Source organism: Oncorhynchus keta, chromosome 14 (assembly GCF_023373465.1).
Source record: "Oncorhynchus keta strain PuntledgeMale-10-30-2019 chromosome 14, Oket_V2, whole genome shotgun sequence".
NCBI classification, from domain to species: Eukaryota; Metazoa; Chordata; class Actinopteri; order Salmoniformes; family Salmonidae; genus Oncorhynchus; species Oncorhynchus keta.
The window spans coordinates 21,559,172-21,577,563 of NC_068434.1; the positions used below are offsets into that span (position 1 = coordinate 21,559,172).

Consider the following 18,392-nt stretch of genomic DNA (forward strand, 5'->3'; position numbering starts at 1 on the left):
ATGGTCAGTCCTTGCATCCATTGCTCTGTCTATGAATTGGAAAGTGGACACATGTTTCCAGTTGTGGGGAAACCGCTTTGTTGTTGTTTGAATCCCAGATTTCCCCTTTAATGGACACGTATATTTTCCGAAAATACCTCATTGGACAGAATAAGGGGCACACAGTTACATGCCCAAAACCAAACGCCTAGTTATCTTAGCTGTCTATGGTGATGTGTTTGGTAATGGGAGTTAGTTTGTATAGTGAAGTACTACTGTATAAAGTGATAGAAGCTGGTGTGTAGGGAAAAGTCCAATAGAGAGGGTCCTATAGAGTCCTTTCTGATGGGTGGAGATGTGACAGGCTGCCAGCTCATATGGTGTTGTGCTTGAGTCACTTCACAGTGGGTCGTGGGCCCCTCTCGCCCCCATCCCTGGCCTCAACCCTATTCTCTCAAAGCCTCGTTTGAGCCATTAGGGCCATAGCAGAAGACGCCCCATGTTTCAAACCACCCCTCTCTGCACCCCACCTCCCCATCCCTTCATTCCTCTGCCCTCTACTACAACTCCATCCCATAACCCCCTCTGTGTCTCATAGACAACCTGTCGTGACACGTTGGCTGAGGGCCGCATCACAGTGTTCAGGGTGTTGTGAAAAGCCCTCTCTAACGATGCCATGATTACATGTCTGTCCATCAGCCAGTGCTGTAGCAAATCCACAACTCTGAGAAGACTTGAAGGGGTTAAATGCCTTTGTATGATTGATTGAACTGAAGTGTTTCATCAGGATACTCTGTCTCACATTCAAGGGAGTCGAATGAATATGTATCTTTGTGTCATTTATCTTTGTTGTATCTATCATTTTCCATAACCAAATATGAAATGATCTGGGAAGTGTGTTAAGCTATGCTCTTTTAACTGGCAAGGGGAAAAACATTGGGCTGGTAGGGGTTATCTGGATTTTCTGCCAGGTTACCTATTGTACAGATGAAGACTGGTGTTTTCCCTAATCTGGTACATAACACCTGTAGCAAATACACGGATTACAACTGACTTGAAACAGACAAATTAGGCAATGTAATACTCAACAGTGCTGTACTGCAGAAAAACTGAACACTGCACATGTAGCGACATCATCGCTCGATGTTACGTTCGAATTTAAATGGGTCTATTGATTAAATGGTCATTCATGTAGTCATGGTTCCAAACACCTGTGTTTTGAATCCCCGACAGAGAACCAAACCTGATCAATGTGTGTTGAAAATGCCAATACCACCTGTGATTTCTGAGAAATATCAATGTTGTAGCTAGAATGTGGTGGGTGTATTGCATGGAGCAAGGGGAGAGGTATAGGAGATGGACTCTCTCACACACACACACACACACACACACACACACACACACACACACACACACACACACACACACACACACACACACACACACACACACACACACACACACACACACACACACACACACACACACACACACACACACACACAAAGAGCTGTGGTTATCAGGAGGATAGACGTGTGTGAGGAAGACATAATTATGCTTCTATCTTTCAAATGTACAGGTGCTTACTATGATTCTTTTTTAGACTGATGCCAAAGTGACAGTATTAAAAACAGGTATGTTCAGGTAGAGGATTATTACAGGATATGACATTTGGGTAGCAGCTTTATTTTGTGACAATCTCTCAGCATGTGTCAGAGGCAGGGGTGTGCTTTGCAACAGGTGCTTTACATTAGCGTGGACATGGCTGTATTGGTCAAAGTGACCTTGCTGATCATGACAGTTCATAACATGGCTGCTCTGGTTCTATCTGAAACTGCCTAGGCCTAGTGTCACTATGCTACTTCTGAACTGTCATCCCTTTGACTTGTCCCCTGTGATTGTCATCCCTGTGACTATCTGTTATATTGTAATTCAGCCATCACAATGTGTAATACGGTAAACAAAAGACAGATGGTATTCAATCAGTGTGAGGCATTAGTTGAATATTTCAGTCCTTTTGACCAGTCAAATGAACTGTACCACAATCTAAATTGCTTCAACTGCTGTGATTAGATAAGGTGTGTGTTATTCTTAAGAACTTTACACATTATTTAACAACTCAAACAAGCAATATCAGCAGGTAGTAAAACAACCAGCATCTATGTAAAATTACATATAAATATCATTTTTCATGTTTTTTTTGCCAATCTTGTAAAACTAACCACCATACAAAATGTAAGGCTACAGTACTGTTCTCGGTAATACTTTATTTGGATAGTCCATCTGTAGACATAGACCATCAGTAACATTTCAACTAACTATCTACTAACCCTAGCTGTAACCCTAAACTTAATCATAACCCTAAGCTTAGACCTTACCCTAACCATAACCCTAAACTTAATCATAACCCTAAGCTTAGACCGTACCCTAACCTTAACCCTAAACTTAATCATAACCCTAAGCTTAGACCGTACCCTAACCTTAACCCTAAACTTAATCATAACCCTAAGCTTAGACCGTACCCTAACCTTAACCCTAAACTTAATCATAACCCTAAGCTTAGACCGTACCCTAACCTTAACCCTAAACTTAATCATAACCCTAAGCTTAGACCGTACCCTAACCTTAACTCTAAAACTAACAGTAACCATAACAAGCAGTTGCTTATCAACAGATAGTTTGTTGATAGTATGACCATCTTTAGAGCATCTACAGATGGAAAATCCGGACTATATAAATAAAGTCTGACCTGGTTCTCTAATTGCGCTAACAACTAACCTAGGCTAGCAGAGTAATGGTTCAAGCTAGCTACTGCTAATCAAAATTGCACACTAGCTAGCAAATGTTGTATTCTACTGCTCACTAGACTATTCTGCATATCTTACAGTGTTGATAAGAGGTAGTAGGGATTCATTCATAAACATCACCACAGAACAAGTTCAAAAAGGAAACTGATATGACATATATAACCTTCATCGCAGGCTAATCAATGACTAAGTATAACTGCTGGACTACATTTTACTGCAGCCTTGGCAAATATGAAAATGGCTCAGATGGTACTGTATGTCCTCCAACAACCCCTTAACAGCTTTCCCATTTATTGTCCCCCCTATCCCTTATGCTACTGATCCAATCCCCCAACTCAATATAGCTACTAATCAGTGTCCTGGAAAAATCTTGTATAAAAATGTTTACTTTTCAGGAATCTGAAACAATGTTGTTGTTGCCATATATTAATGGGAATTCACATGGCTTTTTGAATGACTTATATTAGTACTAGATTCATTAATCTTTCACAGAACATGGAGTGGAATGTTCTGTGAAACTTTCAATTTATGTTTAAAAAAAGTGAGATACAGAGTTTTTCTAGGACGCCGACGTACGACAGAATTTGCTTCGCACTCATGCAACACACTACTTCCTCCTCCTCCTCAATCTCAGTGATCACCATCCCTAGTCCTGGGCACCTATAGGGTGTGGAGGTTTTTGTTCCAACCCTACACTCACACAGCTTGTTCAACGAGTCAACTGATTATCGACCCCTTGAGTAGCTTGATCTGATGTGTTTAGTAAGGGCTAGAACAAAAAGCTGATCACTTGGGCTCTTCCCTGAGGGCCCCTGTGTCTGTGGCCTTCCAGATGTGGAGGGCTGTTCCGGCAGAGAGGACCAGGAAAAGGAGGAAGGCAGTGGGGAAACCCACCCAGTCCACCAGGCCCCCTGCCAGGGCACCGAACATCAGCTTCCCCAGTACCTCCAGAGTGGACAGGAAACTGTAGTGGGTGGCCTGTAGAGAGAAGAGGAGAGGGTTAGGTAGGGACGAGCTCAGAGAGAGAAAAACTAGAGACCACACCGACACAGATGACCTAACATCCCAGACTCCAACTCTCAGGCCCACAGAAACACAACAGGGCAACATAGCCAACGCATCACCATGGGTCTCCACCCTCCACTGACACCTACATGTTCACACAATGGCAACCCTGTTCCATACACTCAGGTGTATGACATAAAGACTCTACAAATGAAACAATGTAAACTGCTAACCTCTTAACTGAATGGATTTATTGCAGCAGAAACCACTAAGACATCCGCTGTGGCATGCATAGTTATCAGTACAGTTCTGGCTATCCCTAACTCCACATGATCAAAGTGAGATGGATCTTAATAAGGGGAGGAGTGATCATGGTGAGCAGATGACTTAGATCATTAGAACTTTGGGGCTGTGAAAAGGCGACAAGGTCTTCCTTAGTTGTGCCTTTGACGCCATGTAACATAGCTCCTGTGTGGCTAATTGTAATTTAGCCAGTTACCTGACTCGGACAAATGTCACCGGTGACGAAACGAGCAAACTGTAAAGTAGACATTACCCAGGCATCTTTGCTGGGTCTCAGTATTGAGAAAAGTGCTGATTTGAGCCAGGTTCACACAGTTGAAGTGCCTGTAGACCCGGGTTTAGTGAAGTGCTTTTATTTGGGCTAACTTGCTAAAGAGATTCCGTTTCTCTCTCCTGGGTCATCGACAAGCACTCACGGTATCAGCTTTCTGTCACTGGATATGACCTTAAAAATATGTGTCACTGTCATGAGAACATTTCAAATTAACCCCAGAGGTTATTAGCTTTGTTTCATTAGGTTTTTCTTCCTTAATTACCCAGATACAGCCCTGTATCCTCCTTGCTGTAGTTTTCCTAGTCAACGACTCTTTGTTAGAACTGTGGTAACTCGTCCCCTTCAGAATTGATTGAGTGACGTTTGAGAGGCTGCGAACAGAACACCTCCAGGCAGCGATGGCCCAGTTTAAACAGGACAAAATAATTTATGTCAAAAAGAGAGGGGTAGAGAGAGGGAAATATAGATATGTAAAAGGAGAGGGGTAGAGAGAGGGACATATAGATATGTAAAAGGAGAGGGGTAGAGAGAGGGAAATATAGATATGTAAAAGGAGAGGGGTAGAGAGAGGGAAATATAGATATGTAAAAGGAGAGGGGTAGAGAGAGGGAAATATAGATATGTAAAAGGAGAGGGGTAGAGAGAGGGAAATATAGATATGTAAAAGGAGAGGGGTAGAGAGAGGGAAATATAGATATGTAAAAGGAGAGGGGTAGAGAGAGGGAAATATAGATATGTAAAAGAAGAGGGGTAGAGAGAGGGACATATAGATATGTAAAAGGAGAGGGGTAGAGAGAGGGACATATAGATATGTAAAAGGAGAGGGGTAGAGAGAGGGAAATATAGATATGTAAAAGAAGAGGGGTAGAGAGAGGGAAATATAGATATGTAAAAGGAGAGGGGTAGAGAGAGGGAAATATAGATATGTAAAAGGAGAGGGGTAGAGAGAGGGAAATATAGATATGTAAAAGGAGAGGGGTAGAGAGAGGGAAATATAGATATGTAAAAGGAGAGGGGTAGAGAGAGGGAAATATAGATATGTAAAAGGAGAGGGGTAGAGAGAGGGAAATATAGATATGTAAAAGGAGAGGGGTAGAGAGAGGGACACATAGATATGTAAAAGGAGAGGGGTAGAGAGAGGGAAATATAGATATGTAAAACGAGAGGGGTAGAGAGAGGGACATATAGATATGTAAAAGGAGAGGGGTAGAGAGAGGGACATATAGATATGTAAAAGGAGAGGGGTAGAGAGAGGGACATATAGATATGTAAAAGGAGAGGGGTAGAGAGAGGGACATATAGATATGTAAAAGAAGAGGGGTAGAGAGAGGGAAATATAGATATGTAAAAGGAGAGGGGTAGAGAGAGGGAAATATAGATATGTAAAAGGAGAGGGGTAGAGAGAGGGACATATAGATATGTAAAAGGAGAGGGGTAGAGAGAGGGACATATAGATATGTAAAAGGAGAGGGGTAGAGAGAGGGAAATATAGATATGTAAAAGGAGAGGGGTAGAGAGAGGGAAATATAGATATGTAAAAGAAGAGGGGTAGAGAGAGGGAAATATAGATATGTAAAAGGAGAGGGGTAGAGAGAGGACATATAGATATGTAAAAGGAGAGGGGTAGAGAGAGGGACATATAGATATGTAAAAGGAGAGGGGTAGAGAGAGGGACATATAGATATGTAAAAGGAGAGGGGTAGAGAGAGGGACATATAGATATGTAAAAGGAGAGGGGTAGAGAGAGGGAAATATAGATATGTAAAAGAAGAGGGGTAGAGAGAGGGAAATATAGATATGTAAAAGGAGAGGGGTAGAGAGAGGGAAATATAGATATGTAAAAGGAGAGGGGTAGAGAGAGGGACATATAGATATGTAAAAGGAGAGGGGTAGAGAGAGGGACATATAGATATGTAAAAGGAGAGGGGTAGAGAGAGGGAAATATAGATATGTAAAAGGAGAGGGGTAGAGAGAGGGAAATATAGATATGTAAAAGAAGAGGGGTAGAGAGAGGGAAATATAGATATGTAAAAGGAGAGGGGTAGAGAGAGGGACATATAGATATGTAAAAGGAGAGGGGTAGAGAGAGGGACATATAGATATGTAAAAGGAGAGGGGTAGAGAGAGGGAAATATAGATATGTAAAAGAAGAGGGGTAGAGAGAGGGAAATATAGATATGTAAAAGAAGAGGGGTAGAGAGAGGGAAATATAGATATGTAAAAGGAGAGGGGTAGAGAGAGGGACATATAGATATGTAAAAGGAGAGGGGTAGAGAGAGGGACATATAGATATGTAAAAGGAGAGGGGTAGAGAGAGGGAAATATAGATATGTAAAAGGAGAGGGGTAGAGAGAGGGAAATATAGATATGTAAAAGGAGAGGGGTAGAGAGAGGGAAATATAGATATGTAAAAGAAGAGGGGTAGAGAGAGGGACATATAGATATGTAAAAGGAGAGGGGTAGAGAGAGGGACATATAGATATGTAAAAGGAGAGGGGTAGAGAGAGGGAAATATAGATATGTAAAAGAAGAGGGGTAGAGAGAGAGGGAAATATAGATATGTAAAAGGAGAGGGGTAGAGAGAGGGAAATATAGATATGTAAAAGGAGAGGGGTAGAGAGAGGGAAATATAGATATGTAAAAGGAGAGGGGTAGAGAGAGGGAAATATAGATATGTAAAAGGAGAGGGGTAGAGAGAGGGAAATATAGATATGTAAAAGGAGAGGGGTAGAGAGAGGGAAATATAGATATGTAAAAGGAGAGGGGTAGAGAGAGGGACACATAGATATGTAAAAGGAGAGGGGTAGAGAGAGGGAAATATAGATATGTAAAACGAGAGGGGTAGAGAGAGGGACATATAGATATGTAAAAGGAGAGGGGTAGAGAGAGGGACATATAGATATGTAAAAGGAGAGGGGTAGAGAGAGGGACATATAGATATGTAAAAGGAGAGGGGTAGAGAGAGGGACATATAGATATGTAAAAGAAGAGGGGTAGAGAGAGGGAAATATAGATATGTAAAAGGAGAGGGGTAGAGAGAGGGAAATATAGATATGTAAAAGGAGAGGGGTAGAGAGAGGGACATATAGATATGTAAAAGGAGAGGGGTAGAGAGAGGGACATATAGATATGTAAAAGGAGAGGGGTAGAGAGAGGGAAATATAGATATGTAAAAGGAGAGGGGTAGAGAGAGGGAAATATAGATATGTAAAAGAAGAGGGGTAGAGAGAGGGAAATATAGATATGTAAAAGGAGAGGGGTAGAGAGAGGGACATATAGATATGTAAAAGGAGAGGGGTAGAGAGAGGGACATATAGATATGTAAAAGGAGAGGGGTAGAGAGAGGGACATATAGATATGTAAAAGGAGAGGGGTAGAGAGAGGGACATATAGATATGTAAAAGGAGAGGGGTAGAGAGAGGGACATATAGATATGTAAAAGAAGAGGGGTAGAGAGAGGGAAATATAGATATGTAAAAGGAGAGGGGTAGAGAGAGGGAAATATAGATATGTAAAAGGAGAGGGGTAGAGAGAGGGACATATAGATATGTAAAAGGAGAGGGGTAGAGAGAGGGACATATAGATATGTAAAAGGAGAGGGGTAGAGAGAGGGAAATATAGATATGTAAAAGGAGAGGGGTAGAGAGAGGGAAATATAGATATGTAAAAGAAGAGGGGTAGAGAGAGGGAAATATAGATATGTAAAAGGAGAGGGGTAGAGAGAGGGACATATAGATATGTAAAAGGAGAGGGGTAGAGAGAGGGACATATAGATATGTAAAAGGAGAGGGGTAGAGAGAGGGAAATATAGATATGTAAAAGAAGAGGGGTAGAGAGAGGGAAATATAGATATGTAAAAGAAGAGGGGTAGAGAGAGGGAAATATAGATATGTAAAAGGAGAGGGGTAGAGAGAGGGACATATAGATATGTAAAAGGAGAGGGGTAGAGAGAGGGACATATAGATATGTAAAAGGAGAGGGGTAGAGAGAGGGAAATATAGATATGTAAAAGGAGAGGGGTAGAGAGAGGGACATATAGAAATGTAAAAGGAGAGGGGTAGAGAGAGGGACATATAGATATGTAAAAGAAGAGGGGTAGAGAGAGGGACATATAGATATGTAAAAGGAGAGGGGTAGAGAGAGGGACATATAGATATGTAAAAGGAGAGGGGTAGAGAGGGGGACATATAGATATGTAAAAGAAGAGGGGTAGAGAGAGGGAAATATAGATATGTAAAAGAAGAGGGGTAGAGAGAGGGAAATATAGATATGTAAAAGAAGAGGGGTAGAGAGAGGGAAATATAGATATGTAAAAGGAGAGGGGTAGAGAGAGGGACATATAGATATGTAAAAGGAGAGGGGTAGAGAGAGGGACATATAGATATGTAAAAGGAGAGGGGTAGAGAGAGGGAAAGATAGATATGTAAAAGAAGAGGGGTAGAGAGAGGGAAATATAGATATGTAAAAGGAGAGGGGTAGAGAAAGGGACATATAGATATGTAAAAGGAGAGGGGTAGAGAGAGGGACATATAGATATGTAAAAGGAGAGGGGTAGAGAGAGGGAAATATAGATATGTAAAAGGAGAGGGGTAGAGAGAGGGAAATATAGATATGTAAAAGGAGAGGGGTAGAGAGAGGGACATATAGATATGTAAAAGGAGAGGGGTAGAGAGAGGGAAATATAGATATGTAAAAGGAGAGGGGTAGAGAGAGGGACATATAGATATGTAAAAGGGGAGAGAGAGTTAGCTAGGGGAAGAAAATGGCCTTGTTAGTCCCAGCTCAGGGGTGGGTGTTGTTGCTGTGAGGAGGGCTACCTGTCCTGGCTGTTGACATCGTAGGATATAATCTATCTCCAGGAGTTTCCGTTTTGCTCGCTAACATAACAGACCATTTCAGAGGCCACTGGGTTTCAGAGAATTCTGTCTTCTTATATAAAAATCATCTCCTCCAAGTGGAGGTAAAAGGATGAGAGCCTCACACCGTAAATGTGTGCATAGCCTCAAAGATTGGGCCACAGGCAAAAAATGTTAACAACTGAGCAAATGCATCCCCATGACAAATAGCACTTGATTTCTGACACATCTCAAAACAATTTTATCTTTATTTAACTAGGCACGTCAGTTAAGAACAAATTCTTATTTTCATTGACGGCCTAGGAACAGTTGGTTAACTGCCTTGTTCAGGGGCAGAACGACAGATCTTGTCAGCTTGGGGATTTGATCTTGCAACCTTTCGGTTACTAGTGCAACGCACTAACCACTAGGCTACCTGCCGCCCCAATGTACTGATGATGTTAGACATTTGTACTTATCTCAGTCACATTCAACAAAATCAAGGGGTATACAGTTGAAGTCGGAAGAAAACATACACCTTAGCCAAATACATTTAAACTCTGTTTTTCACAATTCCTGACATTTAATCCTAGTAAAAAGTCACTATCTTAGGTCAGTTAGGATCACCAATTTATTTTAAGAATGTGAAATGTCAGAATAATAGTAGAGATAATTATTTATTTAAGCTTTTATTTATTTCATCACATTCCCAGTGGGTCAGAAGTTTACATTCACTCAATTTGTATTTGGTAGCATTGCTTTTAAATTCTTTAATTTGGGTCAAATGTTTCAGGTAGCCTTCCACATGCTTCCCACAATAAGTTGGGTGAATTTTGTCCCATTCCTCCTGAGCTGGTGAAACTGAGTCATGTTTTTTAGGCCTCCTTGCTCTCACAGGCTTTTTCAGTTCTGTCCACATATTTTCTATAGGATTGAGGTCAGGGCTTTGTGATGGCCACTCCAATACCTTGACTTTGTTGTCCTTAAGCCATTTTGCCACAACTTTGGAAGTATGCTTGGGGTCATTGTCTGTTTGGAAGACCCATTTGCGACCAAGCTTTAACTTCCTGACTGATGTCTTGAGATGTTGCTTCAATATATCCACATAATTTTCCTACCTCATGATGCCATCTATTTTGTGAAGTGGACCAGTCCCTCCTGCAGCAAAGCACCCCCACAACATGATGCTGCCACCCCCGTGCTTCACGGTTGGGATAGTGTTCTTCGGCTTGCAAGCCTCCCCCTTTTTCCTCCAAACATAACGATGGTCATTATGGCCAAACAGTTTCATTTTTGTTTCATCAGACCAGAGGACATTTCTCCAGAAAGTATGATCTTTGTCCCCATATGCAGTTGCAAACCGTAGTCTGGCTTTTTTAATGGCAGTTTTGGAGCAGTGGCTTCTTCCTTGCTGAGGTTATGTCGATATAGGACTAATTTTACTGTGGATATAGATACTTTTGTACCTGTTTCCTCCAGCATCTTCACAAGGTCCTTTGCTAACCCTTTGCTGCTGGGATTGATTTGAACTTTTCGCACCAAAGTACGTTCATCTCTAGGAGACAGATGACAGGTATGACGGCTGCGTGGTCCCATGGTGTTTATACTTGCGTACTATTGTTGGAAAAATTACTTGTGTCAAGCACAAAGTAGATGTCCTAACCGACTTGCCAAAACTATAGTAATTGTTAACAAGACATTTGTGGAGTGGTAAAAAAACTAGTTTTAATCATTCCAACCTAAGTGTATGTAAACTTCCGACTTAAACTGTATGTGATTATTTAATATCACTGAAATAAATTCAGATGTCTGTCTTTAATACGTGTTTCTCACATAAAGGACCTGCCTTTGCCATGGGAAACAATGTTCTAGGTTGACAGGTGTGTAGAGGGTGACTCTTACCTGTACACTCTCCTCCGCTCTCTGTGTGCAGTGCATCATGGTTGTGAAAGTGAGCGTTGTGATGAGGCCTCCCAGGAAGTGCTGAATGCTCAAACTCAACACGGCCATACCTGAGGGGCAAACACAGTAACAGCCTTGACACTGTCTCAACATAATATTGCGAAACATTATGGGTGCTTACATTTGTTCTATTTCACACGTGTGAATTGGGAATGTGTTTTTTGCACATCCCACTCTCCCTGAGACCCTTGGAGAGTGGGGTCAAGGCCAGGGTCAGCCATTATCAACAGCGACCCTGGAACAATTAGGGGTTAAGTGCCTTGCTCAAGGGCGCATCGACAGATATTTCACCTTGTCGACTCAGGTATTCGAACTAGTGACATTTCGGTTACTGGCCCAACGCTCTAACCCCTAGTCTACCTGCTGCGTTCCTGTCTTAAAGTGGTGTTATCTAAATTTGCCTCTTTCTTTTCACTCAAAGTCCCTACTGGATGGTGTGAGAAGGAGAGCTCAGTGGCACAGCGTATTTCAGTGGAGCCTGATCTGTCGCTGAACCGAGACAACAAAGGTGGAAGTGAGGGGGGTGCTGTCTCCTCGCGTTCCCCCAAACAAGTTGTTCCCTCTCTGAAGACAGCAGAACACAGGCGACACAGAGTGTCTCACAGCTCCCACTGACGCTGAATTATTCACCGGAGATGTCGAGTTTTAAGACTTCTCCATTTCACAGGATTCAGAGAGCGAGACACTAACTCAGCTTATCAGAGTGAGAAAATGGGGCACTCATGTAATATTGAGAATTTTACAGCAAAACATTTTTTAATCTTTGACATCATTGTTCCTGCTCTAAAGAGGGAGGCCTCCACTTCCAGAGGTTCCCAGAGTGAACAGCTCAACATAGGTTCAAACAGGTCACTGAGAAAGCTTCTGTTCTGCTTTCAGCTTTACTTCAATTTAGTCATGAGATTAAAATGGGATGTGAGAGATGCTCAAAGCGCTGTAAACGGACCTCTTCACGCACCTCTTCTTCCACCACATACAGTGCCTTCAGAAAGTATTCACACCCCTTGACCTTTTCCATATTTTGTTGTGTTACAGCCCAAGTTTAAAATAGCTTAAATTGAGATGTTGTGTCACTGGTTTACACACAATACTCAATAATATCAAAGTGGAATTGTGTTTTTTGAAATGTTTACAAATGAATAAAAAATGAACAGCTGAAATGTCTTGAGTCAACGTGTTCAACCTTTGTTATGGCAAGCCTAAATAAGTTCAGGAGTAAAAATGTGCTTAACAAGTCACAATAAGTTGCATGGATTCCCTCTGTGTGCAATAATAGTGCTTAACATCTTTTTTTTATGACTACCTCATCTCTGTACCCCACACATACAATTATCTGTAGTCCCTCAGTCGAGCAGTGAATTTCAAACACATAGACCAGGGAGGTTTTCCAATTCCTCACAAAGAAGGGCAGCTATTAGTAGATAAAAAGCAGACATTTGATATTGCTTTGAGCATGGTGAAGTTATTAATTACACTTTGGATGGTGTATCAATACACCCAGTCACTACAAAGATACAGGCGTCCTTCTAAACTCAGTTCCTGGAGATGAAGGAAACTGCTCAGGGATTTCACCATGTGGCCAGTGGTGACTTTAAAACAGTTACAGAGTTTAATGTCTGTGACAGATTTTTACCTTGTCAGCTCGGGGATTTGATCTTGCAACCTTTCGGTTACTAGTGGAACGCACTAACCACTAGGCTACCTGCCGCCCCAATGTACTGATGATGTTAGACATTTGTACTTATCTCATTCACATTCACCAAAATCAAGGGGTATACAGTTGAACTCGGAAGAAAACATACACCTTAGCCAAATACATTTAAACTCTGTTTTTCACAATTCCTTTAAAACAGTTACAGAGATGAATGGCTGTGATAGGAGAACACTGAGGATGGATCAACAACATTGTAGTTACTCCACAATACTAACCTAAATGACAGAAGGAATACAAATATTTCAAAACATGCATCCTGTTTGCAATAAGGCAATAAAGTACATTTGCATTTTTTTGTTGTTAAAGTAATGAACTTTAAGTCCTGAATACAAAGCGCTATGTTTGGAACAAATCCAACACATCACTGAGTACCACTCTTCATCTTTTCAAACATGGTGGTGGCTGCATCATGTTATGGGTATGATTGTCATCGGCAAGGAATATAGATTTTTTTTTAGGATAAAAATAAACGTAATAGAGCTAAGCACAGCCAAAATCCTAGAGGAAAATGTCTGCTTTCTAACAGACTCTGGGAGACAAATTCACCTTTCAGCAGGACAATAACCTAAAACACAAGGCCAAATATACACTGGAATTGCGTACCATGGTGACATTGAATGTTGCTGAGTGGCCTAGTTAAAGTTTTGACTTTAATTTTGACGGCTTAAACATCTATGTCTAGATATGATCAATAACCAACTTGACAGAGTTTGAAGAATTTAAAATTGTACAATCCAGGTATGCAAAGCTTTTAGAGTCTTACCCAGAAAAACACAGCTGTAATCACTGCCAAAGGTGATTCTAACATGTATTGACTCAGGGGTGTGAATACTTATGTAAATAATATATTTCTGTATTTCATTTGAAAAAATGTCTAAAAACATTCATTATTGGGTATTGTGTGTAGATGGGTGAGGATTATTATTTTTGAATCCATTTTTGAATTCCAGCTGTAACAACTTATTTATTTTTTATTTGACCTTTATTTAACTAGACAAGTCAGTTGAGAACAAATTCTTATTTACAATGACGACCTAGGAACGGTGGGTTAACTGCCTTGTTCAGGGGTAGATGATTTTTACCTTGTCAGCTCAAGGATTCGATCTAGTAACCTTTCAGTTACTGGACCAACACTCTAACCACTAGGCTACCTACCGCCCCCCAAGACTAACTTAATGTGAAGGGATATGAATACTTTCTGAAAGCACTGTATGTGTGTGTGTTGTATGTATAGGCCTTATGTACCAGGTCTCTATTGAAAAATGTATTTCTATCTAAACGAGACAAACCTGGTTCAATAAAGGTTCAATCAAGAAGGCCTAAATGTATGTATAAGCCTAAATGTGGATGGTTTACACATATATTTATTTATTTTTGTATAGGCCTAAATGTGGATGGGTTACACATATATTTATTTATTTATTTATGTATAGGCCTGAATATGGATGGTTACACATATATATATATATTTATTTATTTATGTATAGGCCTGAATGTGGATGGGTTACACATATATTTATTTATTTATTTATTTATGTATAGGCCTGAATGTGGATGGGTTACACATATATATTTATTTATTTATTTATTTATTTATTTATGTATAGGCCTGAATGTGGATGGGTTACACATATATTTATTTATTTATTTATGTATAGGCCTGAATGTGGATGGGTTACGCATATATTTATTTATTTATTTCTTTATGTATAGGCCTGAATGTGGATGGGTTACACATATATTTATTTATTTATGTATAGGCCTGAATGTGGATGGGTTACACATATATTTATTTATTTATTTATTTATGTATAGGACTGAATGTGGATGGGTTACACATATATTTATTTATTTCTTTCTTTATGTATAGGCCTGAATGTGGATGGGTTACACATATATTTATTTATTTATGTATAGGCCTAAATGTGGATGGGTTACACATATATTTATTTATTTATTTATTTATGTATAGGCCTAAATGTGAATGGGTTACACATATATTTATTTATTTATTTATATATAGGCCTAAATGTGGATGGGTTACACATATATTTATTTATTTATTTATGTATAGGCCTAAATGTGGATGGGTTACACATATATTTATTTATTTATTTATTTATTTATGTATAGGCCTGAATGTGGATGGGTTACACATATATTTATTTATTTATTTATGTATAGGCCTAAATGTGGATGGGTTACACATATATTTATTTATTTATGTATAGGCCTGAATGTGGATGGGTTACACATATATTTATTTATTTATTTATTTATGTATAGGCCTAAATGTGGATGGGTTACACATATATTTATTTATTTATGTATAGGCCTAAATGTGGATAGGTTACACATATATTTATTTATTTATGTATAGGCCTGAATGTGGATAGGTTACACATATATTTATTTATTTATGTATAGGCCTGAATGTGGATAGGTTACACATATATTTATTTATTTATGTATAGGCCTGAATGTGGATGGGTTACACATATATTTATTTATTTATGTATAGACCTAAATGTGGATGGGTTACACATATATTTATTTATTTATGTATAGGCCTAAATGTGGATGGGTTACACGTGACAAAATGTTTTTTTTTATATAGGCCTAAATGTGGATGGGTTACACGTGACAAAATGTTTTTTGTATAGGCCTAAATGTGGATGGGTTACACGTATATTTATTTATTTATTTATGTATAGGCCTGAATGTGGATGGGTTACACATATATTTATTTATTTATGTATAGGCCTAAATGTGGATGGGTTACACTTGACAAAATGTTTTTTGTATAGGCCTAAATGTGGATGGGTTACACGTATATTTATTTATTTATTTATGTATAGGCCTGAATGTGGATGGGTTACACATATATTTATTTATTTATGTATAGGCCTGAATGTGGATGGGTTACACATATATTTATTTATTTATGTATAGGCCTGAATGTGGATGGGTTACACGTATATTTATTTATTTATGTATAGGCCTAAATGTGGATGGGTTACACATATATTTATTTATTTATGTATAGGCCTGAATGTGGATGGGTTACACATATATTTATTTATGTATAGGCCTAAATGTGGATGGGTTACACATATATTTATTTATTTATGTGTAGGCCTGAATGTGGATGGGTTACACATATATTTATTTATTGATGTATAGGCCTGAATGTGGATGGGTTACACATATATTTATTTATTTATGTATAGGCCTAAATGTGGATGGGTTACACATATATTTATTTACTTATGTATAGGCCTGAATGTGGATGGGTTACACATATTTATTTATTTATTTATGTATAGGCCTGAATGTGGATGGGTTACACGTGATAAAATGTTTTTTTTTTGTATAGGCCTGAATGTGGATGGGTTACACATATATTTATTTATGTATAGGCCTAAATGTGGATGGGTTACACATATATTTATTTATTTATGTATAGGCCTAAATGTGGATGGGTTACACATATATTTATTTATTTATGTATAGGCCTAAATGTGGATGGGTTACACATATATTTATTTATTTATGTATAGGCCTAAATGTGGATGGGTTACACATATATTTATTTATTTATGTATAGGCCTAAATGTGGATGGGTTACACATATATTTATTTATTTATTTATGTATAGGCCTAAATGTGGATGGGTTACACATATATTTATTTATTTATGTATAGGCCTAAATGTGGATAGGTTACACATATATTTATTTATTTATGTATAGGCCTGAATGTGGATAGGTTACACATATATTTATTTATTTATTTATTTATTTATTTATTTATGTATAGGCCTGAATGTGGATAGGTTACACATATATGTATTTATTTATTTATGTATAGGCCTAAATGTGGATGGGTTACACATATATATATTTATTTATTTATGTATAGGCCTGAATGTGGATGGGTTACACATATATATATTTATTTATTTATGTATAGGCCTGAATGTGGATGGGTTACACATATATTTATTTATTTATTTATTTATTTATGTATAGGCCTGAATGTGGATAGGTTACACATATATTTATTTATTTATGTATAGGCCTAAATGTGGATAGGTTACACATATATTTATTTATTTATGTATAGGCCTGAATGTGGATAGGTTACACATATATTTATTTATTTATGTATAGGCCTGAATGTGGATGGGTTACACATATATTTATTTATTTATGTATAGACCTAAATGTGGATGGGTTACACATATATTTATTTATTTATGTATAGGCCTAAATGTGGATGGGTTACACGTGACCAAATGTTTTTTTTATATAGGCCTAAATGTGGATGGGTTACACGTGACAAAATGTTTTTTGTATAGGCCTAAATGTGGATGGGTTACACGTATATTTATTTATTTATTTATGTATAGGCCTGAATGTGGATGGGTTACACATATATTTATTTATTTATGTATAGGCCTAAATGTGGATGGGTTACACTTGACAAAATGTTTTTTGTATAGGCCTAAATGTGGATGGGTTACACGTATATTTATTTATTTATTTATGTATAGGCCTGAATGTGGATGGGTTACACATATATTTATTTATTTATGTATAGGCCTGAATGTGGATGGGTTACACATATATTTATTTATTTATGTATAGGCCTGAATGTGGATGGGTTACACGTATATTTATTTATTTATGTATAGGCCTAAATGTGGATGGGTTACACATATATTTATTTATTTATGTATAGGCCTGAATGTGGATGGGTTACACATATATTTATTTATTTATGTATAGGCCTAAATGTGGATAGGTTACACATATATTTATTTATTTATGTATAGGCCTGAATGTGGATAGGTTACACATATATTTATTTATTTATGTATAGGCCTGAATGTGGATAGGTTACACATATATTTATTTATTTATGTATAGGCCTAAATGTGGATAGGTTACACATATATTTATTTATTTATGTATAGGCCTGAATGTGGATAGGTTACACATATATTTATTTATTTATGTATAGGCCTGAATGTGGATGGGTTACACATATATTTATTTATTTATGTATAGACCTAAATGTGGATGGGTTACACATATATTTATTTATTTATGTATAGGCCTAAATGTGGATGGGTTACACGTGACCAAATGTTTTTTTTATATAGGCCTAAATGTGGATGGGTTACACGTGACAAAATGTTTTTGTATAGGCCTAAATGTGGATGGGTTACACGTATATTTATTTATTTATTTATGTATAGGCCTGAATGTGGATGGGTTACACATATATTTATTTATTTATGTATAGGCCTAAATGTGGATGGGTTACACTTGACAAAATGTTTTTTGTATAGGCCTAAATGTGGATGGGTTACACGTATATTTATTTATTTATTTATGTATAGGCCTGAATGTGGATGGGTTACACATATATTTATTTATTTATGTATAGGCCTGAATGTGGATGGGTTACACATATATTTATTTATTTATGTATAGGCCTGAATGTGG

At 38.2% G+C, this 18,392-nt stretch overlaps 1 protein-coding gene across 3 annotated transcripts in view; it reads right to left on the reverse strand.

The window, feature by feature from the left end:
* Window positions 1-1,644: 1,644 nt before the first annotated feature.
* The window catches only part of LOC118392974 (major facilitator superfamily domain-containing protein 3-like), a 52,406-nt gene continuing 35,658 nt past the window's right edge, over window positions 1,645-18,392 (reverse strand). For 2 of the 3 annotated variants that reach the window (XM_035785054.2, XM_035785055.2), the window contains 2 exons: window positions 11,106-11,215; window positions 1,645-3,764 (listed from right to left, as the gene is read on the reverse strand). In XM_035785054.2, the coding sequence (XP_035640947.1) occupies window positions 3,573-3,764; window positions 11,106-11,215 (302 nt within the window). In that variant the 3' untranslated portion in view covers window positions 1,645-3,572. The remainder of the gene's footprint in view (window positions 3,765-11,105; window positions 11,216-18,392) is intronic. The other variant, XR_008063863.1, reaches the window with a different exon arrangement.